The sequence below is a fragment of the Varroa destructor genome, unplaced genomic scaffold (assembly GCF_002443255.2).
Source record: "Varroa destructor unplaced genomic scaffold, Vdes_3.0 BEIS01000005.1, whole genome shotgun sequence".
NCBI lineage: Eukaryota > Metazoa > Arthropoda > Arachnida > Mesostigmata > Varroidae > Varroa > Varroa destructor.
This window is the reverse complement of record NW_019211458.1, coordinates 21,762,694-21,790,141: the sequence shown is the minus strand read 5'-3', so window position 1 is coordinate 21,790,141 and position 27,448 is coordinate 21,762,694. Positions and strand designations below refer to the sequence as shown.

At 39.7% G+C, this 27,448-nt stretch overlaps 3 protein-coding genes across 11 annotated transcripts in view; 1 reads left to right on the top strand and 2 right to left on the bottom strand.

Annotated features, from left to right (window-relative positions):
• LOC111251737 (uncharacterized) overlaps positions 1-12,416 on the top strand; it is a 28,861-nt gene extending 16,445 nt beyond the window's left edge. For 6 of the 8 annotated variants that reach the window (XR_015328180.1, XR_015328181.1, XR_015328179.1 and 3 more), the window contains one exon: positions 12,124-12,416. Coding sequence is in view for 1 of the 8 variants with exons in the window: in XM_086989882.1 (XP_086846008.1) it covers positions 12,124-12,309 (186 nt within the window). In the remaining 7 variants the exon portion in view is untranslated. Of the gene's footprint in view, positions 1-3,398; positions 3,674-4,192; positions 4,328-12,123 lie in introns of those variants that run through there. The other 2 variants (XR_015328183.1, XR_015328184.1) reach the window with 2 other exon arrangements.
• Positions 964-2,465, bottom strand: LOC147755424 (uncharacterized). Its single transcript, XM_086989883.1, has 3 exons — positions 2,341-2,465; positions 1,913-2,144; positions 964-1,093 (listed from the first exon to the last, which is right to left on the bottom strand). Exons 1-3 carry the CDS (start codon positions 2,453-2,455, stop codon positions 1,054-1,056), a joined length of 387 nt encoding a protein of 128 aa, XP_086846009.1. The 5' UTR covers positions 2,456-2,465; the 3' UTR covers positions 964-1,053.
• The window catches only part of LOC111251681 (uncharacterized), a 42,045-nt gene continuing 21,881 nt past the window's right edge, over positions 7,285-27,448 (bottom strand). For both annotated transcript variants that reach the window (XM_022808509.2, XM_022808511.2), the window contains exons 5-10: positions 25,371-27,310; positions 23,491-23,675; positions 17,129-17,243; positions 14,508-14,629; positions 12,114-12,285; positions 7,285-9,695 (exon numbers count right to left, since the gene is read on the bottom strand). In XM_022808509.2, the coding sequence (XP_022664244.1) occupies positions 14,566-14,629; positions 17,129-17,243; positions 23,491-23,675; positions 25,371-27,310 (2,304 nt within the window). In that variant the 3' untranslated portion in view covers positions 7,285-9,695; positions 12,114-12,285; positions 14,508-14,565. The remainder of the gene's footprint in view (positions 9,696-12,113; positions 12,286-14,507; positions 14,630-17,128; positions 17,244-23,490; positions 23,676-25,370; positions 27,311-27,448) is intronic.

Genomic DNA, 27,448 nt, shown 5'->3' with positions numbered 1-27,448 from the left:
AAAGCGTCTTCACAAGAGCATAGATTGTGGCTCGAATCTTCCACAATCCATAATCCAACTGGTATCAAACTTCTGTATTAAACCTATAATATAGCGAAGAAAATTATATAAGGATACAATTGTTTTGTTCGCCTACATTAAAATATATGAACTTCTGCAAGCCACATCTGCAGAGGTAAAGTACTCAAATATTCTTCAGTTATCTGCTTTCAAGTAATGGACACCCAATAACCATCATTCGCTTGGAACACGTGTTTGTAAATGGGGCAAAAAACTATAAGGCTTAGAGCGTTGAGCCCTATGATTGAGTCTGAGCGAAAACATTGGATGTCCGGCCTCAGTCTTTCAAGTACGGTTGAGACAACTCGAAGGCTTTATTGGAAGACAAGTGGACAGATACGTGCCTCTATTCAAAAACGAATTTACGAGTGTGATAGTGCTCAAGAGTAGGGTGCATTCATTGCAGAGGAAGAGGGCAGATGGCGTTAAAAGGGGTATAGTGCACTATTTTGAATATGGAAAAAATATAATTCTACGATCTCTATACTTATATCATTACTATATCTGCATTACGCCTTAACCTGCTACGGTCAGGAAGAGCGACTATTGGACAAAAAGAACTTTTTTTAATATACAAGCTTATATTTGAGCTGGAACCAGTGGAGCATATCTAAAAGTAACGTGTCTAAGATTCCAAAGTACTAGACTGTGTTTTGGCACATATAAAGTAATCTAAAATATGAATTTTGGCATAATTAAAAGGATAAAAACGTAAGCAAAAGTCATGACTCTTGTATTAAAAAGTTATAACAATTTCCACTGAAAGAATCTGATTAACTAACGTTAGGTCTATGCAGCCCATAAAAGCGCCTTGGATATCTGTAGAATCCGTTCGATTTTCACACACACATTAACGCAGTAGTGTCTAACGATAGAAACAAAAACATACATGGAGAAAATTGCGTAACCTCTACGTCCAGTTTACGTGGTTCCATTAGCGTAATACGAACGAGGCCACTTAAAGAATTGACCATTCTTGAACGAAATTTGTATCTAGCGCGGTATATCTATTTTTGAACACGCAGAAGAACACCTGAAAAAAATGTATTAATAGTAAACACACGTTGATTCGGATAACGTGGTTGACGTTGTGCTAATTATCTGATTAATTATAGTGCTATATAAAAACCGCCAATATTATTCAGTCGAATATCGGATATAGGTCTGCTTGAACAGCCATCTTTTCTCTGAACAAGAGACAGATTTGCAAATTGTTTTTAATCATGATACCATTAAGTATTTTTTATTAAACATATCAGATCAAGATATGATAGTATCTACAATTTCAGCTGGACAAAAAAGGCAAAACTGAGATATAGTCAGGCGAACTGAGTCTATGCAACATCAATGATCGTTCAAAACTTTTTTGGTCTTTAAGTTGTCACAATCTATTCTTAAAATCCTGACCCAGATATATTAGTCTGTGAATAATAGAACTGATAGTTAATCGCTGAGTAAAGTAGTTCCACCTTACCTACGCAATTTATGATCAATTTCTGTTGTATGAAGTCGCTTTAATGTTGAGATAATCCCTACCACGCATTGTCGTCATCTTTAGCGGACCAAGTTGATTGGGTGATTTGTATGTAGGGTCTGCGCATTCACTGTCTACTACTGTGTGGTTTTGTTTACAATCTGTGACTTCATAATGTATTGATCGTGTACTTCATAATGAAATACACGCTCAATACAACTCTGAATCAATGAGTCAGTGGATAGGATGCGATCTAGGCGATCTTTGCGTTCACAGGCGGCAATGATTATTTTCAAACCAGCTACCATTAACTATTATCCAACGACCTGTAGAACTCTATGGTCAAATTTTTGGCGCGCAGTGATTTTCGACGCTCACCTTTGTTGCATCGGCTGCCCACAGCGTCCACGGCTGCTAATCAGATGATCAAACGACGTCGAAAATACTACGGTGACTAGTCGAGAAATGAATATATAATATAACCCAGACGACCTTTCCCTCGTGGGTGGGAGTTCTCGTCCTTTTACAGAAGCAAGCTGCTGATTCACAACTACCTTCGTGTACAGGGCACTGTGCCCTGATTGAATATCACTTATACTGTATGAAATAACTGAAAAAGTCACCCGACGATATCAGAACAAAGTAAATCGGGAATTATCAGGAATAATAAAAAGCCAGGCATTTTCGCACGTATTGTGCTGTATTATTTTACACACATCTTGGCAAAAGTTCACAAATATGACTACGAAGACACCTAAGTTGCTTCCTTCTAGCTGGTGAGTATAACCCAATTGAACAACCCGTACCTGATTTGTAAAACCTGCAGGTGTATCTGTTCGGGTAAGTAGTAAGCGGCTTTCCGTTTCGGCTGCACTTACGCTGTGAGCGTGTGCATGCGTAGGTTGTAACACGTAGGTCCATCAGGGACGGCGCGTACTGTAGGGAGTTAGCCTTCCATTCCCTTACATCTCCTAGGCGATAGGAAAAGCTGGAACCATGAGCAAGAATGTAAACAAGACCTACAATGGGGGGACGGGGGTATGAAACAGGGACAAAGCCAAAGCAAGCTCTGACTGCCACAGAGATCCGGAAGAACATTTGAGGAAAAGCGAGATTAATCAAAAAAGACAACTTGTATTGTAGAAGATTCTTTTGATTAGCGCAAACGACGAGCCAGCCAGTCAGCAAAATCGCCACGACCGACCCACAGTGATCACCTGGGTACCTTACCAGCTATCTCTATCTGGTTCCGATGTCTTTGCTATCTTCCTTTCAATTGGTGCCGATGCAGCCTATAGATAACTGTGTATGGAGTGTGATGCAAGCTAGGCCCGACTCAAACGTAAAGGTACAGCTACTAAAAGCGACGTTATTAACAACCTACAAATAGTCTGGTTAAGCTATTATATATGCCTGGAAGGGGAACGCGCGATGAGACGGCATAAGGACAAATCCTTTGAGAACACGAGCTATTCAAAGACACTGAAAAAGAAAGGGAGTGGGTTGAGAGTGATCAAAGGCGGCTAGGTACGTTGATCGCCTATGGATTGAATGTAATAGCGAACGTGGTCAATCTTAGGGACTAGCCCGAGCTCCATTAATGAAAAACCAGCTAACGCAGATTTCGTATTAAGCACCAGTTGTTCGTGAGAACACGGAATATAAAACAGCCCAATTAAATATTAAAAATGAAAGAGGTTATTTAAAGTATAAGGTGACTAGTATGCCGTAACGACAGCCGCGATAAGGAAGGCTGACGATTATGCTTGAGCTGAAAGCTAAAAGGTAGTTTGAAGAAAGCTCATAATCGTTTAATTCCTTGCTTTACATCTGCCATTTAAGCTCTACAAACGAAATACATCTTTATATAATACCTATAGGTACTTGTGGCTGTTTTGCAGCCTGTGACAGGCTGAGCTGGCTGGAACCATTATGTCACTAAAGGTGTCACGGCAGGATCCAGTGGCGTTGTGTTTTAACGAGTTTGCGGATGTGAACTGCTCACATGGCCATTAAAAGTCAAGAGAGGATCGTGGACGCATTACAACATGTTATAATACCCGTGTTAGCTCCACCCGACAGTATTGGAACAGGATATACTACAATGATGCAGCTTCATATACTTTGCATATGCTTTCGGTAGTTGCGTATAGGTTTTATTCATGTTTTCTGTTATTATTGCAGCAATTCGCCTGTCCAATTACTTTGAGAATCAATTAATTTTTTATTTATTATTTTATAACAATTATTGCATTTATTGTATTAATATTATTGTAAAACGCTTAATCTCTGCCACGAAGTTACGCTTTTAATTAAAAGTCATAACTAAAGCTAACAACTTTATATATAGAGTAGGTTCAACTTTTATTAGAAGGTTATTGATTTTAGATTTATTAGATATTTATATGTTAGGTGTTCTAAAAAGGCCCAGTAAGTTCATCATAAGCAAAGTTCCTTTGTAAACTGTTGTGGAATGGGCCTACATATATAAGATGTGATTCAAAAATAATTCGAGTTCGTTCGGGAAAATTTTGTGCTAAGGGTATTGTCAAACCTAAAGTAGAAATTTCTATAAATACACAGCTGCACAAGCACCTTTGCAAGCTAAATAAGCTGAGAACGATGTTCCCTGCTCAATACGAGTATCGGCGAAATGCATATGAAGTGACCTTCAAAGGCGCGAATTAGCCCTTTGTGATATTAAGCCATTCGTGAAAACTACCTCTTTGAAACTTTTCCCAGAGGAATGGAATCATAAATGCTTAAAAACTACACAGTGGACGTTAAGAATATGTAAGTTATTTGCGCAAATAAATACATATGCGATATTACTACTGAACGCGAATTGCACAATATACCAAAAATGGCCACGAATTCTTCAGTGGCTCTACAGCAGCAAACCGACATTTTACTTGACGCTTGCTTGCGTAACTCGACCAGCTAAGAATGAATGGAAGCTCTGACTCACCCGCTGACAGGCAGGTCTAATTGCAACGTAGTATAGCTTGCAACTTCTCAAGTCAATTAAAATACGATTCCGTGGAAAAGGTGAGAAGGGAGAAGGGGGAGAAGATTCCGCGAACCCCACTTTATCGTTTCAATCTTTTTTCTCTTATTGTGGCTAATGGGCTTCGCATTAAATGGCGTTTTTTATTGTGTAGGCCTTACTCGCCATTTTTGATTTAGTGTATGAGGCAAGCATACGTGAACTAGAAGGTGGCGATGACAAAAAAGCACTCCAATCGCATACTTGTTGCTATTTAAGTGAATACATGTTTTGGAATGAAAAGTTTATGGAATCTCATTGTTAATATCGACATCTATATCAAATTAGTCGTCATAACTGGCGTTTCTTCAGACGATGTTTCAGTTACTTGTTTGAGTTTATAGATACTGTGGTACCCACACACCTACAGCATTACCGAAAACGCTAGCATTATTATTATCATCTGTGCTGGAAACGAGCTTCGTACGTATGCAGTACCTGAAACTAGCAAAGCCATAGTTATTATTACTTCCCTCAGCTCAGAACAGATCCAATAACACGTGCACAAGCAGCATACTTGCACGGTACTGAATTCATCTTTAACGTCAGAGTTCTATTTGCAACCCGATAATTACTATTTTGAGGCTGTGATCTGATATGTACAATCTAATGGATTCGCTGCCACTTACTGACAGCACTACTTTAGGATACCTTGATCTAAGGCCTTCCCACCCAGTTCTCAATCTGCATCGATTTTCCATAGCTGTGCAGTGCTGAGTTTTTTTTCCGTGTCTTAGAACAAGCGAGGGGTGAGGAAGCATAGAAGATATTCACTCGTTAGATTCATTTATGCCTCAGAATCATCCATTATTAATAAACCTTCAAGAATTAGCTCACTTACTCCTTCTACTGTCTCCGCCATTAAAAACCTATGTCTTCCTTTCTGCTCGTATTTTCTAAATTCAAAACACTGTCCCTCTCCTTGAACCACTTGCGCATATTGGCCGTCACTGTTTCTCTAGTCGATCAACATCTGGACTAGGGAGGTAGAGAATTTTCTAGAATATTCTATTTTAACGCCTTGAATATTGCAAATATATTCGATAATTATAGTTAATGTAGTCAGCCGTTTTTAGAACAGCCATTTTTAGTATGGTACCTATTTCAAACTAAATTGTATCGGAAACCGCCATTTTCTCAATATCTACACGGCGGGTGTTGATGTGTTTAAATTCACGCGCGCTGGAAAGTAAGTCGTCGATTGCATTTACAGTGCCATCTTATTTTGACCTCAAAAGCAGCTGGTGCTATTTTTCTGTAGGGTGTCAAATGCCTGCACTAATAAGCATTGCTTATTATCTCCCAGTTCGGTTAAAGGCGTTCAGTCTTAAATGCGACACCCTCCTGTTAATCTATCACAGCGATTAGCGGATATGAATAAGCGCCCACTCGTAAATATATATGATTTCATAACTAAAAACTTTCATAGATCCTACATAGATGCTTACAGTACGTGAAAAGAGAATTAGCATGTTCAGGCTTTTCTAATCAGATACACTTAGCCAACATGACTGCCTGAATTAGGAACGAGCAATAGAGGCATAGCTATCTGTATTCTCATTGGTATGGCTCTCCATGTCTTGCGCTTACATACACTGCACTAAGAGGCGCTGAAGTAGCACTATCTTGAATGATTAGCACATTTTAAGTTCGAAAATTTCAAAGACCAGGGTCTGTAGCAGCAGTGACGTTTTCCTCCTTTCTCCACATATATATGTTAACTTCACTGATTGCGCTAATTTTGACACAGTTGCTATAAACACTGCGCCAGTTGCATTCGGTTACCGTTCGAGTGTTACCTTCAAAATGTCTTCTGGTTCCTTCAACTATCTCACGACACCATGCCTCGCAATCGGTCTATCTTCGATATAGTTGTCACATAGTTTTCAAAGTGCAAGCGCTCAGCCTAATTAATCTCAAATATTAGACAGAAAAATTGCCATCCGCCAATCAGAGTATGGGTGTTGTATCATAATGGTGAACGTAGCCACACTATACGATCACAGAGTTAAAGATAGAGAAGAAATGAAACAAGATTGCACGAACGTGATTGATCAGCCTGTTACACAGTAACAAGTTGAACCGACCGTTCGAGATATTTCGAACATGGGATTGCCCACGATCAAAAACATAGTCCTTAAGAATGATTTTCGATTTGAGATACGAAGGATGGTAGAAAATGTAAGCGCCGGCTGTGTTCGACACCATTATGCACAACATTCTGATACACAATCTGTCAGGTATGCTTACTTGTACACGTAGGGGGCTATTTAGAGCATAGCCACACTGAGCATGATCCAGAGCAACAAAACAGCAAGCAGATTGGGATTATAAGGAAGTTCCTTCAACGGGCATTATTATTGGAATACTAGCGTCATTTACTCATCTACGCGGCGCTTTACTGCAACGACAGCAACATATCTTTGTCTCGTTCTTGGATTTTTTCCAAGCCAAAAGTAGTTGCCCCCCAACACTGTACTGACTGTGACATACTTCCTTTCGGTTGGAAGGAATGGAGCCGTCGGATAATGATGCTATACCTGCCTATATCCACATAATGAACATCTAATGAATATTTGAGAAGCCAATTCTATATTCCTTCGATGTACTAAGATGGTTCTATAAGGAACAAATAATAAATTTGAATGAAATGGAAAGTTGACCTTCGTACGCCCGCATCACGAAAATATAATAGTCAGTTAAGAACATTGGTGTTCAATGATTTTATTCGTTCATTGACAAAAAAGCTAAAAAGTTAAAGAGAAAATCGATGACCCGAGCACAATCTGCACGAGCTCGGCATGACCTTTCGTATGCTCATGTATTTGTTTGGGTACACATAGCAACTTAACGGTACGTCTTGCAATTTTTAGCATACTTAGAGGTTCTACGTTCGGCAATCTATTTTCTCCTATTCAGATAGGTAGTTCGTTTCAATGGATAATATATTTCTTTCGGAATATTTGAGGGCATTATTTCCGATGACCATTTATAACCCCTTGTGGGACGTTTAATTCTTTTTTGGCACTGCTAGTACACGCATGCTACTTTCTACACGTAACACACACACATCAATATTGCGTTTATATTGATAATTGTGGCACCGCTTAATATCATTTCTGTACTAATATAGAAGGATAGGGTTATTGTAATCCAAGCGTAAGGGATTCCTAAAGATTTTTTTACCGTGTCAAGAACTTTTCAATAGCGAAAAAACAAATAAGAAGCATATATATATATATATATATTGAATTTTTGTCTACAGCGCTCATGATCATTATTACATTTTATATAGATATTTACATCGGCACGTTTATTTGACACATTAGCTTTTCATGCTTAGCAAGATGTTTCGTCCAGTATCATGCGTGCTAGGTCAGGACGTTCTTAATCCATCCTCTAAGTAACTCTACACGGTGGTAGCTGAATTACAATAAGATCGTCTATGTTGCTCTCACATGCTAGATTGGTTTCGTACGTCGACAGTTCTGTTTAAAGCAATTTGTGACACGCTTCTCCTCATTATAAGCGTACAGTTTCCCGTAGCTATAAGGTCTGAATTCCCGCTTGTCTCCTATATACCATATTCAAATGGTCTGCTTCAAGGTATGTTTTTTTTCGTATTTAAATACATTGTACAACTTTTATATCTGGTGAGCAAAAAAGCTTGCTAAGCAAGGGTTAGATCTAACTCATACTGCGTAAAAATAGCCACTGAATAACTATGCAGCGACTCATTTCGTACATATCTCTCACCACAGGCTGTTGAAAATGCCAACAGTTTAAATTGCGCGCGTTTTTGGGTTAACCTAACCAATTATTTTGGCGCATGCTTTGGTGTTGACCTTCCTGAGCGCGATAATTCTCCGGATATGCGCCACTAAAGTTACATAGAACCATTCAATAACATTTATTGTTGTTCGTGCGTTTTTACTCCTCAGGCGTTAAAATTGAAACTGGCCAAACTGTGTAGGAAGTAGTCTTCTCTTTACGTCTTACGAGTTAAACGCTTTTTGAAGTAAGAAATATGTTAGTGATGTGAGTAGAATACATGGTTTGGAATGTGCTATTGCTGAAGTCAACGTACTTTAAGTGATGTTTTGTTCTGATCACTAGCAACGAACAGAATAGTTTTTCAACGAATTCTATTTTATTTCATCCACTTCTATACTTCTTATCCAAATGACGTTTGCGTTTCATTGTACCTAGTGAGTGCTATGGACCTTCTTGGAGTTGAATAGGCGCAGCTGCACTTTTTTTTATGCAATTCGCCTCGTTTACTTCTAGTCCATTACAACGTTAGAGGTCCCACGTAAGTAGGCGGCTAAACTTGATCTGAGCTTTATGTACGTACCCGTGTTAGGTACTGACAGGAAAGATCACGCATCCCGTGGGACGATTACAAGTTAGACTCGGACGTACTGGAAGATATTTTATCCAATCGAATTCCCAAAAATGTTCCTTCTTTTTTGAGTTGATGTTTTTTAAACATTTAACAAGTAAAAACTGTACGTTTTCGAATCTCTGCCCCGAATGTGTACAATATTATTATAACCTTCAGATATTCTACTCCAGACGTCTAGCGCATAAAAAGAATCAAAGTGCAGGCAAAGCTTATTCTATAATATATGATTATTATTATTTGCAAAAAGACAGGGAAAAGTTTAGGCGGATGTATCGCGCCAAAAAAACTTGATCATAAAGTATAGAGGAGAGGTTACCATCAAATCTATTATGACCTATATAGTTACAGAAAACGAACATTTTGTTAAAAGAAAAGGTATAATGCTTGTGGACCATAATAAAGTTCACTGTAATTGATGGGAAAGTCATGACAGGATCAAAACATAAAAGGTGTGGCTTAAATCAGTACAGCTCCATCAAATTTACCTATTCTTGACTCATTCCTTATACCCCTAGTATTGCGAAAATGCGCTATTTATGTCCGCATTCGGGATATCGACTAGTCACAGCAACTATCAAGGTAATAGCGTTCCGCCGGCGATTAGTAAAAAAACAGTGCCTAAAAGTTTTTTCGATCCTGCTGAGCCTACCGAAGCGCCTGTTATAGCACAATGAAACTCTTGCGGTGAGAACTCTACAATAGGCATTGCCCTGAAACGAACAACGATTACTTGTTAGACATCTATACGTTTCACATAATAGCTATGGAAAGAATAAGCAACGTTGCAATTATATAGATTGCACTTTCATACTCTTGGTGAATAAAGGTTTATGTTACAAACAACAAAGCCGGAAAGCTTCAGGTTCATGGTAAATAAAAATTAAACATTTCGTCACAGATTCGAACACTGCCTAATTCGTGCAGGCTATGAATATGATGGATAAGGATTGGAACTCGGCTATTTACAGCCCTTATTAACTGAGATATTATTATTATATGGGACGACTTATTTTGAAAAGTCGCCCGTTCTGTCTTAAATAACTTGGGCTCATACGGACACCTGAGAAATTCGTCTGGCTACGAGGTTGAGTGCTGACTGCATTTTATGGACTATCTGATTATTCGCATTTGACAATTATGTCATCATCCATAAGAGTATTTCGACACATTTTAACATACGTTATACACATCTACTTACAATTTATAAGCCATTCCCAATTGTTTCTACTATAGTGATCCAGCTAGCAGTATCGGTGTCTTCGTGATCTTACCCGACTATCGGCAAGACTACATACGCGGAACGGCCATAGAGAAAAGTCTAGTTGAGATTGGTCTGTATATAGATAGGAAATGCTCGACGGCAGTGTCAGACGTAGAACTCAAAAACTTCGAGTCTCCATGGAAAGAAACCCAAGAGGAGCGCATGGAAAGAACCCAAGGAAAAGCGATTCAGGCCGTCGGGTTGAATGAAAGATCGGCAAAGCGCTCAGTTTCGTCCACAAACGTCATGCAGCCTCTCCGTAGCTTCGATCGGTGCTCGAATCGGCCTCGTTATTTGCCAGTTTTTGTCGTTGTCGACAACGATCGAAAAACAGTTTCCAACTTTTTCCATTGTCCTTTTTCATACCCTTGTGAAGTTTCTCACGCCTTACGTTTCAGTCCACTAAGCGATTTTGTACAACAATTATAAAAACTATAATAATACTACACCAATGTTAAGCCAAAATCAACTAGTCATCTATTTCTGTCCGCTTAATATGAATTTAGGTATATATAGTTCATACCATTCTCAAGTAGTAAGTTTATTGTGTATCGTACAACCAGGCTCATAATTAGTCAGATCAAGGAGCTGTCTAAGGCTATGGTCCTAATGTCACAGAAAGTAAGCTATTTCACATGTATACTAAAATGTACGATCTCTGTCTTAACACTAGAGGTCTTTTACGTGGACTATAATGATGATAATGTTGATGCAGTCTGAAACTGAATGTTTGAATTCGAGCGAAACAAGCTTTTCAAGTCTTAAAGGAAAAATATTGCCCAGCTCCGCAGGCTACAGTTAAGCAACTAGACATAACATAAAATTGTATAGGTAAGTGGTCTATATAGTTTTCCAGCTACCTAACTACCTGAGATGACCAATAGAAATGGCCGAGACCTATTGCTTGAGGCGAAATGAGAAACGATTGAAGCTTACAAAGCCGTAGTAGAAATGAAAGCAGGCAATCTCTGTCCTTCCTTCTTAGTATTACGGTTGCTAGTGTCTTTTTTTAGATCGAATTATCCAGTTCGGAGTACGACCCTAGCCAATAATTTTTAGGTGTGCAAACATGATATTAAGTGCCTTCATTAGCTAGATTGATTTACCCATTAATAGAAAAGATCCGCCTTAGTTGCATTTTTGTATGACAAATGGTAAAAAATATTAGAAAGGAATACTGCGACAGTCAAATACCTCGTAAATCACATCTTCAAACCAGGTTAGTGTTTAGCTCATTCATAGTATAGATACAAATCTATTAGTTTTTATTAAAATGATAACAATATAGAATTGAGAAACTACATAGTGTGGTTCACGTTTGTTAAATACGTGCCTTAATAAACAGGTACGAACTTTCAAGTTACAATACGAGTTTTTCATTTATAATTATTTTCGTGCCCATACGTAAATATCCCAATCGAAAAGATAATAAAAAATGTAGCATTGTTTTTTAAATTACACATTGAAACGTATCTTACCGTCTGCCGGCATTACGTCCTATTACTTTAGTAAATCAGCCAAATGTCAACACCATAATCATAATTGAGATAGTCTAAAATGTTTCGAGTTCTACATCTAGTACTTGAGCCGTTAAGCATTGCTTCAGACGGCTAGCCGTTTGAGCAAGCATGAAAACAAGCATGAAAAGAAAAAGGTGGTTGTACCCATATTTGAACCTACGCCATTACGGGTCCCCGCGTTTGGCGAGCAAAGGCGTCGCCACTTCACTGTCACGGGAATCCTGCTACAGTCCCAGCAGTGTTACCTAGCTTAATGCCGCCGGAACAGACTTCTGAGCCGGTTCCGCTATCAATGTCCGGTTATTACGTAGAGGAGTTATTTTACAAATACTTTTATTTCATCCTACCTGCCGTTAGGTAATGTGCACGTTGCACGACGGGCAGCTCTATAGACTTGCAAGGCGGTTGAAGGTTCGAAACGTTGACCTGCTTTCTCACGAAGCCACCATCGAAGTCGACGCGCTAGCCATGCCAGCTCACAGGAACATCGCCAAGGGTTGTCTTCCAGTCGCAGGCCGCCTGAAGGTTACCGGTGTGACTTAATTAATTACGTAATTTTTGTGAACGTATTCTGCTTATGCCTACACAAAAATAGCATGTTATAAAAGCCTTTAACCTGTTAAAATACACTTATAAATTGAGTAAGCTTACCATCGGCGTCGTAAATTCTGAATTCTAGCATACGGAAGCAATCATTGAAATACACAAAATGCACGTTTAATATTATTGTCTGATGCGTTTTGTCGGGGACTGCTCTAAATAACTAGCATCTGATGGAGATCAAACTCGCATTTGTTGTCTATAAAGTAGATGTCTGGCAAATGGTAAAAAATATTAGAAAGGAATACTGCGACAGTCAGGTATATCGTAAATCACATCTTCAAACCAGGTTAGTGTTTAGCTCATTCAAACATGAAGCTTGGTGCTTGGATTAAACCTATTAGTTATATACTACTGCAAAAGTAATAGTTTAATTGCAAGGATAAAACGAACCAGGCTGCGCGTTTTATGCGCAGCTTGCTTTGATTTCAGAGTAGTACGAAAACATGTATATAAAATCTGCTCATCTAGACTTTTTGGAGGCCAGCGTTGTCTAGGCACCGTGTTATATGCTACACAATCACTGGCAATAACATCTTAGAGGCACTGGACAATAGCTACGTATGAACTGTTCATGATAAAATAGAGCTATTATGTATACGAAACTTACTATTCTATTTCCTCTATTCAGCCTCTCACGTCACCTGTCTCCCTGTCGCTGACTAGGAAGGACAGAATACCAAACCACTGCTTTCGGACCCGCCCGCCACCTGCCTGCGTCCGTGGCCAGGCTAAACAAATTAGAGTGCTATCCCCGTAACTTTAGGTAGCGCTACATTTTATAGTATAGCTTGGTTAGCGGCCTGCCGGGTTTGTCTGATGTGGACGGAAATTGAGCACATGAACAGGCCAACAGCGAAGACTTTTATCAAGCAACTCATTGCTAGGCCCCTTGGCTGCTCGTGGCAAGACGACGAGAAACCGGACTAGTTATTAGCCAGTGGGTTTTTGTGTTGTTGCTCATCATTCGCACCGCTTTGCTTGTAATGGTATCCTCCCAATTTGCCGTCTACTAGTTGGTGGCCCACCGGTCAACCCCAATTCTAGTTTTGCCCCTAGAAGTCTCCAGCCGTAGCACAAAGCTGCACAGACGTCATCTTGTTTACTTCGCGGTGCGGAGCTGCTTGGTTAGCAGAGACATATTAACACGACAAATACACCTGCTGGAGCGAGTGGACAGAAACGCGCCCGACTTCAGTTCACGCCAAGTGCAGGATATCCACGCACGTACGTGCTCGTAACGTGCGGGTAGAAGTATCTGCACATACATGCACAGGTAGACACAGACAGATCTTCTTTCATAAAATGAACTCTGCCTATGGTCGCCGGTCAAGCCCTCATGACAGTGCAGGAAGCGGGAGCCTGAGAACAAGAATTCCGCATCAGAGGAGAAACTGTGCAATCGCATACTGCTGCGGCCCACACCGGACCACGCTTGGCCCCTCTTTTAGTCGATGCAAGTCGGAAGACGTAGGAGACTGGAGCTGCTGAGGAGATTCTTTGTGAAAATTTACCCGTGAAGCGATACAAAAGGTTATTACCGATCCCGCTTAGAATAGGCGGTCAGTTCCCTTTAAGGGGCTGGAATACCCTGAGCCTCCTCAGAGCCTTCGTCACGGAGCACCCTTCTTATCTGAGGTCATAAGGGGCCATGATTGTATCGAAGACTCAAGTACAATTAGTAAACTCGGATCAACTCAGTAGGAGTGTGGCCCGGTAGCCAGTTAGCGCTGTCGTTGTTTGCAGAAGTAATTTATTGTATAGAGTTATGCACTTAGTAGGAAAATCTCGGTTAGAAGTATTGAGTTTGATCACTTGATTGACGCAAAGAAGCAGGTCTGAGTAAAGCAGCGATGGCAGGTGCGAAACCGGTATTTGTCCGGTCTAATAAAAGCTGAACGATGACAGGAACTATGTCAACAACAACAATTCGAATAATCAATAACTGATATAATGATGGCCGCCATAGTCAAAGAGAATAGAATAGTTAGGAATAGTTAAGAATATACTCTTCGCACAAGTCCACCTTACAAGTAGGCCATAATGTACGTATCAGCGCCAACCATAGCAAGTAACTGAAGAGAACTTTCACAGTAATGGTAGGCCGCGTTGACTATACGCACAGTAAATATAATGCTAACCTGCCAATAGTTGGGAACCTCTGGCTGACAGTCGACGACGGGATTCGAGAGCGGAAGGTCAGATGGTTTGTAACTGGTTTGAGCGAAGATCAAGGGCCAGAAAACGGACGTTTCCCAGGTACCTGGAAATAAAAGAAAAAATCGAACTATTCAATGTGGAAGCTTTCACAGCAAAATAATAGAACTTCGGATAATCGAAACGCTATAGATACAAGAAAAAGTCAACAACCGCTAACAGAGTTCTTTTGCGGATCGTTTTTTCATGTGTAAAAAGCTATTACAACAATATACCAGACGCGTCTGATAAATGCAACTGTTGCCACGGAAAAAATACCAAGTATTCCCTAAACGGTCGTCGATCCTAAATGGTACAAACGTAATATAATACTAATATCGATATCTCTGGCCAATACTGCCTTTTAGGGGTAGTCTACTAGTAAATCTCGCTTAAGCAGAGACCCAAACGATGGGTTTCGCTGAAATGCCAGCGCATTCAGGTCAAAGGAAAGGTCAGCGCATCCAAGAAATGACGAAGGACTATAATTAACTGTAACAAAACCGCCCTGATCGACATCGAGGCTTGTGTGGCTCACGATTATTCATAATTCTGGTTTAATGAATAATTGCAATCTGTCGTAATTCTCTGGAACCCAACGTCCGTGCCAGAGATATTGCTTGGTCTCCTTATGCGTTAGAATAATGCGACCGTTACAAATCCGCCCCGTAATACGACTCTGCAGTTCGTTAGACTATTACATATTATGATCTAGCTTATTTGTTTCTTTTTAGCTGAACTGATATTCGGTAAAAATGTAAATAATAGACAGACTAAGCGTTTTTTGAAAGTTGCTCGCTTGGGAAATGCTCAAATATGGATTGAACGATATTTTTGACCAACAAGTTTCTTAAACCTATAGGGGGCTAAATAGCATTAATTTCCAGAGGCAATACTTTGTTAAAAAGAGTCATAGTTCATATAGAACTCGGTATAGTCACTTCTTGCTTCTGAAAAAACCGTCTCACGTAAGTGAGTTTTTCGTTGGTTAGCTTTTGTACGTATTTGATAGTGCTCCGCCTTATTTCGTCTAAACAAACGTAACTCAAATACCCTGCATACCGCCGTAGACTGAATCAAAATTGTCTAGTTTGTGGATGGTCTGCATAAAGCTTGCATAATTTACGTAAACGGTTGGTACGATTACCATTTCCAATTGGTATTCTTAACTACCAGTACAGGCCCAAAACTGGGTGTGTAATTGTTGTTAAGCTAACGTAACCCGCCTTTTATTTGCTCATTGTATAAAATCGATTCATTGTCGCAAGAGGATCACATTCACACTTTCAGATTTAACGGAATGTAACAAATGGAAATTGTTCTGCCATTCTCCTGAAATGCGGCTCAATGCTTTTAGCTTTTGCTGAATTATTGTTGTCAGTTTAATAGATGTTCGGCAAGCATCGGACTTATCACAATATCTAACGTCTGCTTTAGGCGGCACTGATAGTTACTTGCAATCATTCCACACAAACCATTTTATCCCCCCCCCCCCCCCAGTTTCGCTTTTTAAAATCAAAACCAATATTACAAAATAACTGAAAAGAAAGGTTATACCGTAAAAAAAAAGATTGAGCTAAAAGGGATTTATATATATAGCGTAAGAAATGTCCCTTTAAAAGTTATCTTCGATTCAAGAGATGAGTAAAGTATGGGTCAAAATAATGTATAATACCTGATATCTTTATATATGTATATGAGACTTCGAATCCCTGGATTTCTACCATTCCCCCCTTAGGAGCACTTCGATCCAGATTGAGAGGAATGCTTTCACTAGAACACAGGCCTTAGCTTGTGGAAAAGTAAATAGGGTGGGTCCAGTCTCCTAGGCGTTTTCAGTAGACGATAACGGAATAGCCAATAATCAATTTTATGATAAAATCACTTGTGACCGAACTTTTGAAGTGTCTACTTATGGGGTACTTCTTTTCACCCGATAGTCAGATTTGCGTCTGCTCTTAAGACAACATGGGCAAAAACAATATTTCAAATGTTTCGCCTTGCCATTTCCTTTAGCGTTCGATGCTGTTGAGAGATCCTGTTGCTTTGAGGAGCAGATAATGTGAGTAGGACTATGAGAGAGGCAACGAATTAATGCAACCCTACAGTTTACAAAAAATATGAGATCAAAGGATGAAAGAAACTAGCGACTAGGGTTGACACAGTTTACACTTGAAAAGAGCAGAAATATTAACGTCTTTCAGCGTGATATTTAGTCTAGATCTGGTCTACTAGTAGACCGAAATGCGGCATTTTGTACCAGTGTTGTATCATCCCTTAAACTTATCCACAATATGACAAATGTAATTATCTGTTATTATTATTATTATTAACGAAAACTTTATAAGTTCTCGTTAGTTGGTTCTAAAGCTTACCTTACACTGGCGCTGCATCGGATTAAAATAGGCTTTATTTAGTTGATTCATCAGATGTATCTGCTAAAGGCTGCTTAAGAAAGCGAATTCATAGCTTTTTCTCATGTTATGACAACTGAACTGCTACACAGCAGCTTCGCTGTGGAAAAACAGCATTACCTCCGGTATTTAGAAGCTGGTCGGGCAGTTACCTTAGAAGTCCGGCGGGAAGATCGGTTATCGACGTGTGCGTTATACGCAGCAAGAGTTCGTGGGCGCTCTCGAGGCCTTGAAACGCGTCAGGAAGAATGAAACGAAGGGGTAAGCCTGCAAATATTCAAAAAAGTCCTGTGAATCCAGATCAAAAGGTATACAATGCCGAATCGGCTACCAGAATCTAATATGTTATATGAATGTAATGTGGGACTAAGCTCAAAAATATTATCGTAAAGAGTGCATGGCAATTTTATCTTTTTTTTCATAAAATTTGCTTTGGTATAGTGTGCGCAATCAGTATGAATGCTCTACCAGCGTCCTACAACTGTGTGAGCAAACAGCAATAATAAAAACGATTTTTGAAGCTGGCTACCGGTTGAAACCGATATCGAATGAGAGAAAACATCCATCAAAGTCATTATAATTCATTTTATATACAGAGTGGGGCAAAAATCTCCTGATAGCTTGAAGAAGATATATATGTAGATCATATGCGAGAGGGTGGATTTATGTTCGTCTGGGGCTATACGTATCTGCACAGAATGTGGTGCAATAAACCTCAGGTAACATGCAGCGTCATATGCTGCACTACCATCGTTGCCAGTCCTATCGGGCACACTGATCTTGAAATTAAATTTTTTTTGTAGTTCATGCTATATACATATATATTTGTAAGACTACTTTTTCAAATTTTCAAAAGACTTTTGCCTCACCCTGCCTAAAATATCTGTGTTTGTGTCCTTTTAAAGGCGCCAAAGATATACCACAGACCGGGCTATACTTAGGTTTCAGTTTAAAAGTGTTCCGCTCAGGCTCCGTTTTTTGATAAATAAAAATTGAATGTCCTAGAAGCCGCAGTTTAATAGGATATTCATGGTTGATTATAAAGTCCATAGAGAGGATCCCACGTACCACACTAATATTAGTTTCTAACTTTATTGAATTAGCTTTTACTTTATTGATATATGTTAAAAAATATAGCACCTCTATTATACCTAAGGGCGTCTTGATTATAGCAGCCGTTTCATACCAAGGGCTGATATATATAAATCAGTTGATCACATTATGAACAGCAATAATTGTATGTGCGCATGAGAACCACTAAGGTAGTTTAGTAGAAAGGTTAACTTAGGTAGTGACTTCGAACAAGGTTCTTTTCTGTTAAAAGAACCTGCTTATTTCGATTCGCGGAAAAATTGAAAGTGGATCTACTGAGGGGTCACCGCAGTGAAGAAGTACATATTCTCTTTTGTTATTTCCAATTGTAGTTTCACCCTGTCTCTTTTAACCAGATATAACTACAATATGCACGTTCTTCTGGGTTGGCCCGTTCTCTGAAGCAGGCTCGTAGATTGAGCAAATCTCGTTTATCTAATCTCATCCTCTGAAAATGTTGTGGCTTATAACTGTAAGGAGTAATATATGAGCATTTGAAATCGTTTGGACCATTTAAAACCTATAATAAATCATCTTTTTTCTTGTAGCCAATTTTCTGAATAAGTACGTCTTGACCACAGTGCCGATAAAGATTTGTTTCAATGTGATTCCTCGATCCGAACGAGACTGTCGTTTACTAGAATTTAGCTTAGTACTTGACAGATTTCTCTCACTGATGCATCTGGGTAACTAAGAATATCTTGGTTACTTTCATGTTGTCCTTAGATTGTATATGAATTTTTTTTGTATATCATAATTTTTACTTAATGGATTCATTTTATCTAGACGGACAACAAAAAATACCTGCCGATTTCATATGGTAACGACTATATTGCTTATTCTAATCAGAATTATATTGTTATAATAATAGCATCAAATATATATAGCGGTAGTTAGGCATAATTGCTTACCTAACGGGTACGTTCTATTTTTCCTAGATTTAAAAAGGGGCGTGAAAAAGGATGCTACGCCTTCTGCTCACATCTCCTGTCCTAATTAAGACTGTGTACGTTTCTTCTAGACAGAAACACTTTTACTAAATTAATTAATGTAAATGATTCCTGAGGCCCACAGAAATTGATGTGAAGAGTATCTAATTGATACTGATTCATTGTGTAGCTCTTTTTCCTGAATTACTTCGTTCCAATCTTTACCACGATTTATAAGGCCATGTTGTTCAGTGAACCTTTAAATCAGTCTACTTTCTTAATCTTTCCGATTATGTACTTATGGTTCTATAGAACTTCAAGCTTAGCCGCACAATAAAATGGCACACAAGTAACTTGCTCGAGAATAAGTAAGAAAAGGATTTCCGAGAGAGCTCAATGTTAATTTTAACGCAAATGACAGCAATGCAATATAATTGCCAAAGTATACGTATATGCTAAAAAGCATATATTTTCCATATAACAATTCGCTTAATTTAACAGGAATGTGGATGAGAGCTAAGCTAGGTATTACAATCTAATCAGATTCTGCCTAACTTAAAAGACGACGTTATAATTAAAATAACATTAAATGACAAATAACATTAAAAAAAATTCACAGTACGAGGATTTGGAGTTAAGCGAGCATGAACATCTTTTGCGCAAAGTGGATAGGATCGCATGTGACAATTGCTTTCAACTCAAAAAAATCTCAAAATTAATTTTGTAAGCAATTTTATTCCTTAGGAAGCTATTGGTACGGAGTTGGTAAACACTTATACTTATCATCCTCTGCAGTGCTTTTATATATTATCAAGTACGTAAATCATTTAATTCCGCGTTTTCGTGTGAACTATTTTTTTCTCGCTCATAACATCATCGTCGAATTAATGCTGCGATGAGATTATACGTATTTTTTGGCACACACCTAGACACGTTCTTCATTTTTTTCGTTCGATCACACGAAAACAAGCACGATCTAATTATAATGTGCGTTGAAGACTATGAAACAAATGAGTATATATCATGCCAAGGTCACGTGGCCACTTTGGACGGCGGCTGATTCAGATATACAGTTCCGCGTGGCCAATGGTCCAAATAGACGATAAGAAATTAGAGCAAACCGGGACAGAAATGGACACTGTTACCCAGAAGTGGGGCGCCCTACAAAAAAATTGGCTCGACCAAATTCCTATAAAACAGAACAGCTCATCAGCTACTCTCAGAGTGCATCTATGATCGCCTAAAGCGGAGCTCTAGGCCGTCCCTTTTTGTGAGTATCAAAATGTGCTTCTCGGCTGTAGTATAATACTGTACGCTTACTGCGGCAACGAATTTCCTGTACGGCCAGTCTCATATATGCTGCTGTATTCCAAAAAACAGCTAACAGGGGTGAGGTCAGTTGTTCCACCCAATAATTTTTCCCGTTTTTTCGCCGTCACCTTTTGCTCTATAACGGTCCGGATCGTGACCGCGCTTTTGGATAGTGGTCTTGATGGCAGTGGTGGCGTTAATATTGAACTTCGGATTCAACTCTTTCTGTTTTATTCCTTACTGTAACAACGTTGTTATAGGTTCTAGATGGATGCGGTAACGGCGGGTGTTCTGTGCTTGTCTCGTGCCGAATGGAGTCAGTTAGTCTACTGCTTAAACGTACTGAACTGACCATCCTGAACGAAGGAAAAATAAAAGTACCCACAGGGTGGAACGAGTGTTACCACCACTGCTACTATTTTTCCGCTGTCGCCATATACAACTTGGTCAATCAGTTTTGCACCCTGCGAGACGGATCATGGAAAAGGACAAGAGGGGTGCTGGACATATCAAGAGAAAAACAAACGCCGCAACTGATGCAGATACAGCGAGCTACACGTCCGTCTATGCTCCTCCGTGTCATTAAGACGCACATTCTGAGAAACGAAGAGGCGCGTGCGTTACGGAACAACGAGAAGACTCGGGTAGGAAACACGCAAGACAAATTCGATTTAAATCCGGAAACCTGCAGAAATGCTGGTGCGTGAAACGCTAGCCAGCGTTTTCTAGATAGGAAGACAGTGCGAATGAGAATAACTCGTTCAAGTCTCGGCGATCCGATTTCAAAACCTCTGAAACCTTAGCACTATGTCTCGCCTACAAACACCTGCTAACCGGAGTCCGTAGTACTCCAGATTCGCTTTATCTTGACGGAGCATCCACAAATTCGTATTCGTATCCACTTCTTACCTGAGCGTGCGCAGCTGGGATACAACCGTCTGAATCGGGGAGCATGGGGCACACATCCGTCCTAACAAGTAGCAGCCGGCAATAGACCTTTTTTACTTCATGAGCGATTTACTACTACCAGAGTAGAATGCACGACAGATTGTGACGAGGAAATTCGAATCGATCTACCTGACCCATAGAAATCGGCTCAAGTTAACGTAGACCACCCTGCCATTTAAATATGTGCTATCTGCTTTTTCTCGTTTGTAAGGAAATTCTCATTTCTTTTCTTAGGTAAATTATTAATGTGTTCACCACAGTTACATATACGGAGAAGCTGACAAATAAAATTATTTTTTTTAATTATTATCGAGTATGTTATTTATTGAGAGCCTAACAGCTTCATTTCAATTTCATTAGATGGACTGAAATCTCATAAATAAAATTTCAAGACTTTTGTTTCGAAAACGCTTCTTTTTCTCTTTTTTTCTTTTTGACCTAGATTTTGACAATCAATTACGAACGTGTTGCGTGAATTTAACTTTAGTATGGCTGGTCCTCTTTAAACAATTACTGCAAATGTTTCCTTAGCGTTTTCGGAGCGCTTCTTAATTTCTAATTCTAAATTACTTGAAAAATTGATTTCTATTTTTTTGTTGGTGCGACTTTGGTATATAGCGATGGAGGTGCCATACCACGCCAAAATCCAGGCCCGTTTCAACTTAACTCACAGAAAAATACACTTACAGTATAATATGCATTCGCTATGATGTAACATGTTAACAACGTTAATTATCAGCAGCAGTCCATAGAGGTCCTAAAAACACTCAGATTTATGACCAGTCACACTATATAGTATAACAAAAAAAGGGATTACTTGGACGTACATGTATAGCTTCTCTAGGATCAAACGAACTGCCCGACGCAATATTGTTTCATTTACATATAAAGCAACGCATTCAAGTGTAAAGCATATAGTTAGCATAGATGATGTAGGAAACTAGACGAGAAAAATACTCGAATAACAATGGCGAATTGTTTGGATGCCCTATGAGGCTAACTATAATTTTTTGGCACAATATGTATTGGCATGTTTTTAATTTCAATGGGTAAATAATGGTTAAGGAATTGACGATAAGCCGCAAAAAGGCCAAGATTGGTTTGTTTTTCGCTCGCGTGACCTGGGATGGCAGATACACTTTTTGCATGAAAAAAGGCCAAGGAAACAGCGCTACGTAATGTGGGCTCTGACTTGAAGCAAACGTTATTTTTTGCTTTTAGAAAGACACTTTCGGAGAATCACTCGTCTGCCGGCGGTCTTCTTGTTCAGGCTTCTGTAGGATATACGGATATATGATGAATTAGTAAGATCAGAGCTTATAGAAATTCAAGAAAATAGAAAGATAAGAAGTGCCTCGTAACAGCTAGACAAAGTCATTGAACAATAAACAAGCTATGGCTACTAAGGTAACAGTTTCGCTCACCAACGATATCAGAACTGGATGGTCAATAAACAGCAATTTTTCCAGTCGTACGAAATTGGTTCTCGGTTACGAAGCAAGACTTGCTCTCAAATTTCGTTTACTATTCAAATAAGCTACAATACGCCATTAAACTAATCTACTAAAGCTAACGTGGTACAACCAAGCAGCCTGCGCCCTACATACTGAATACTGTTAGTATAAAGAAAACAGAATAAATAGAATAGAATATAATTTACTATTGATTTCTTGCTTCGTATTATTCGGTATTTTTAAATCTACTTTACTAATAGTGTCTCCATTCGCACGTTTGGAATTAACAAAATCTTGCCATAGTTGTTATTAGTGCAGCAATTTCCCAATTTTTCAATGAATACGGTCCCTTGAGAACACCTGCGGCTAGGCCAGCGTATTTCACTAAGGCATGGATCCTTTTTCTGTTATCAGGATTAGAATCAGGTTAGGGTAAAAGAGCCCCGTATATTGTCATCGCAACTCGCAACGAGATTACGGCAATTTCAGTAAATCAACAAGCCTATCGAATTCCGGACGCTAAAGACGATTCATTATTGAACAACTATAATAGAAGTTCTTAGCTGGAACTACTATATTACGTGGCACTAAGCAAAGTCTGATTCTCAGACATAAATCTTTAATGCACACGCATTTTACATTTGAGGGCAGATAGCAAAACGCCTGGATAATGTGGCACATTGTATTTGCCTAATAAGTTAAAATAGCTCAATCGAAAAACAAATATTTGTTTTGTAATAGGAACAATTTTTATATGTCGATAATAATTTAGAAACCTACCAGTAACGTGGAGTTCTCGAAGTTTAGACTTCCCCGTAAATGCCCACTGCAGTTGATAGGAAAGAACGGGCTCGCCCACTTCTATCACTGCCCGCCGCAGATGTCCTGAATCTGACAATAGTTCTTGAAGTCGCAATGAACGAATGCCGCGGTTGTACGTTGAAATATATAGCGTCGATAGCGATCTGTAACAGAAGCATAAATGTTTTTCGTGTTTTACTATTGAATGCTTGTGTGCAAAGGCTCACGTTTAAATCATAGCAAATGTCGAAACATCAAAATCAAACAACGATAATATAATCAAAGATATCCTTCAACTAATTCTGTATCGAACACCCAACACCCACAAGGGTACCCAGCAGTGACACACTTGACTTTTATAAAAATTAGCTTAACGTATACCTGCAGTTGTGTTATCAATAACTGTAGTAAAAAACCTTTTCCCATGGAACCTTTGATTCGACTAACGCGTAGTTTCTCTACGCCGAACCTCGACATGAGCGCATGTGTCGCAACTATTTGAACTTAGAAGGAAGGTCGTATCTGTTACGAACGAATCATTTGCCAGTAAAAAAGAAGTAACCTACCAGTATTACGGTATAAATTCACATTTATAGCATTTATAATGTCGTATCCCAATCCCCATTCACGTTGCGTCCAAACCCATTAACCAAAACAGAAGTAACTGAATAACACTTTCCTGGACATCTTCCTAGGAACGATCATAAAACGTTGCTAGCTCAATTAACTAGACGCAAAAACTACGCTTACGAAATTTTTCGACCTATAAACAGAGATGTAATTGCAGCTTCCAACAATTCGACATTCGTTGCACCGAAAACTTATAAGTTCTCTACTCAGAGTTAGTAAAGTTTATTGGATATCGTATGCAGTAATTCGGTGCCGACACTATCTTGTTATAGTTATGAGCTAATTATATTACATAAAACTGTCTTCGGATTTTTGGTTGATCTCAGTCGCTTCAAACCTATGTGGCCTTAAGGCTTGTATGTTTGAATCACGTTTGTTTGAATCCTGAATTATGAAAACGATTCTTAACGATTAAAAGTCACGAACAAAGCGTTGTTCAAGACCGTCTTTTTTTCTCAAATTAAAACGCCCTTTCTTTTTAATCTCTTAATCTTTCTCTATATATAATAAGCCCATTCTTCTCTACCTGGCGCGTCAAAAGTGACTCTAATTATTACAGAGCAGCAAGAAATAAAAAACACGGAAAAAGAGGTTATAATCTATAAAAGGAGATAGCTTTTAAAAAACCCCTTCAGCAAGTGTTCTGCGCTTTGTCGAGCTCGCCTTCCTCATCGTTATTTCTTCAATACGTAACGTGCACATTTATGTTTTTAGTGGCATAGTTCCATAGAGAACAGTAACAGGCAAACAAATATACGAAGGCAAGATACGTAAAGAGTACACTTAAGAATGATCGTACCCTTCTAACAAAACGATAATTTTTACCATATTCAGAACAAGACGGTTGGCATTTCCTTAAAATGAACTTGCATTCTATTAATCTTAATGTTTGTAACGACATTTTTCTACCAAATATCATTTGTCTCGATTTGTAACAGGATGTAACTTTACTAAAACGACTAGGTCCAGCAGTTGCGAGCATAGCAATGAAGCAGCGGAAAAATTGTTTAAAAATATCAATCACGAAAGAAAGCGAACGTGACTTCATCGGTATGTAAGATAGGTTTGCTTGGCTTACATCTCACAATTAATATTCGATATATCTGCGTAGTCTAATCTGGCACTTACTATACACAGAGATCAACTTAGTGCATAACCCTCATGCCGAGGTGTTCCTGTTTGTATCATCTAGGATCATACCTATTATTTTTCGTTAAATCAATACTCACGGAAGATGGTGAAGTGTCCTTGAGTCGAGCTGTGTCAGGCTGAGATTTCGAATATCAAGCTCGGCGAGATGAGACAAACCGCAGAAGCTATGAAGGCTCAGTGCCTCAACTGGATTTGAATTTATTTCGAGAGTCGTGAGCAGGGGCGTTTGACGCCACAACGACGATGAGATCTTATCAATTAGATTATGTTCGGCCCGTAGCCGACGTAGACGCTCGGTCGAAAAGACTTTCAGCAGGTTAGTTAAATTGCGGATGCCGCTGTGCGCGACATCAAGCAGACGGAGTCGCGGAGTCAATACCGAGGAGCGTGCCAGAGCGACAGAAGTGTTGTTGCTTATTTTTAATTCAACGAGCGATTCCGCCGACAGGTGGAGTGACTGTAGAGCACAATTAGATGCTTCTAGAACCAGCAATCCTGCAGGAAGCAGAGTGCTCGATAACTCCTTTGTCCTAGTACCCGAAATATTTAGAACTTGTAGACTCTCAATGTGAGTTAGGATATTCGACAAAGATGTAGACCCTGGCTGGTATAAACCAGCTGGTTGACTAGTGGAATTCCACGCAGTGGATGTTAATGATAACCTAGAATGACGGCCGTTACTTGCCAAGTTGAGATGGGTGTACGATATGTCGAGATTCACCAAGTTTGCTAGTTTTAAGAGATTTAAACTTTCCAATGGATTGTATGAAATGTTGAGTACCTGCAGTGTTAACGGTAAACAAGGCTCGAAAATCCGCTGCCCAAGGTGGCGAATATCGTTCGACGATATGTCAAGTACTCGCAAAGGCCATTTGCTAACGTAATCGAGCGCCGTGCGTTCAGGAGACGCCAACGTTTCGAGACGATTGCCTCGTAGACTGAGGACTTGCAGCGACGGCGCAATCTGACTTAGGTTATACACTGCCTGAGCAGTCAGTCTGTTATGGGATAGGTCGGCCGTTAGCAAGCGCTCGAGTGCTGTTCGGCCAATGGCTATCTGTCGAATGCTGTTCTTTGCTACAGACAGCTGTACCAGCTCATTAGCCGAATCCCACAACGTTTCAGGCAACACTTCGAGCTTGTTATTGGAGATGTCAAGTACGCGGACGTCTACCGCGTCGCTGGCGGCTGTAATATCGACAATAGCATTGTTAGACGCGTTTAGAAGCAGACGACGCCCGGCGCGATCGAGCATACCAAGATCGAGTTGTCCGAGAAGGTTATTATCAAGCTGAAGCCTCTGCAGTGCTGGAAGCGCTTGAAAAGCGCCACGGCGCACACTGCGAAGGCGGTTTGACGAAAGAGTGACACTAACGAGCAAGGGAAGATCGCTCATGGCGCAGAATTCGACCTCTCGAAGGGGATTTCCTAACAGGATGATTTGTTCAAGTGTCGAGATGTTTCGTAAAGCGCCTGTCTTTAAATAGTAAATCCCGTTATAACTAAGCGATAGCCGAGTGATCCGAGATGAAGGAGGAATAGCGGGCACCGTGTTGAGATCATTTCCTTCAAGATCTATGTTCACTAACGATGGACCTAACCCAAACGGATCTTGATGCAGCCTATTGTAGTCGATTTGTAATGATCGCAGCTGTTCTAATGGCTTAAAAAGGTTGTGAACGTTTTTAACAGCGGCGTCGCTCACGAGACTCGAGGACATTTCGAGAGTCTGTAGATTTTTGAGTGGCGTAAACGCGGCATTATCGAAATAATGAATTGGGTTGAATGATAACTTTAACTCCTTAAGCTCAAACAGTTTAGCCATTGCCGCACGCGCCAATATCTTAATTGCATTGTGCGACAAGCTAACACTGCGAAGTCCCGCAGCCCACTGGCCTTGACCAAACGGGCCCAGCTTCTCAATTAGGTTGCCTTGAAGACTAAGCTTTACGAGACCTGTGGTGTTCATCAGCGCTGACGACACTTCCGTAAATTGGTTGTAGGATAAGTCCAGTACCTGAAACGAGAGCAAAACCAGAAAGCACATTAGTTTGAACCTTGAGCGAATAGTACGTTAAAAGGGCCTAATTTAAACAACACCGTCGGCAGTAGTAGCAGCAGCGGCATGCTTTTTCCCCTCTAAATAATTTTCTCA

What these genes read in the sequence shown, in the direction of transcription:
- LOC147755424 (XM_086989883.1), bottom strand. Translation starts at nt 2,455, where the DNA reads ATGGACCTACGTGTTACAACCTACGCATGCACACGCTCACAGCGTAAG. An exon ending in CTGCAGGTTTTACAAATCAG is followed by an intron (nt 2,145 to 2,340) that starts GTACGGGTTGTT and finishes TGACTTTTTCAG; the next exon opens with TTATTTCATACAGTATAAGT. An exon ending in GGGCAGCCGATGCAACAAAG is followed by an intron (nt 1,094 to 1,912) that starts GTGAGCGTCGAA and finishes CATTTTTTTCAG; the next exon opens with GTGTTCTTCTGCGTGTTCAA.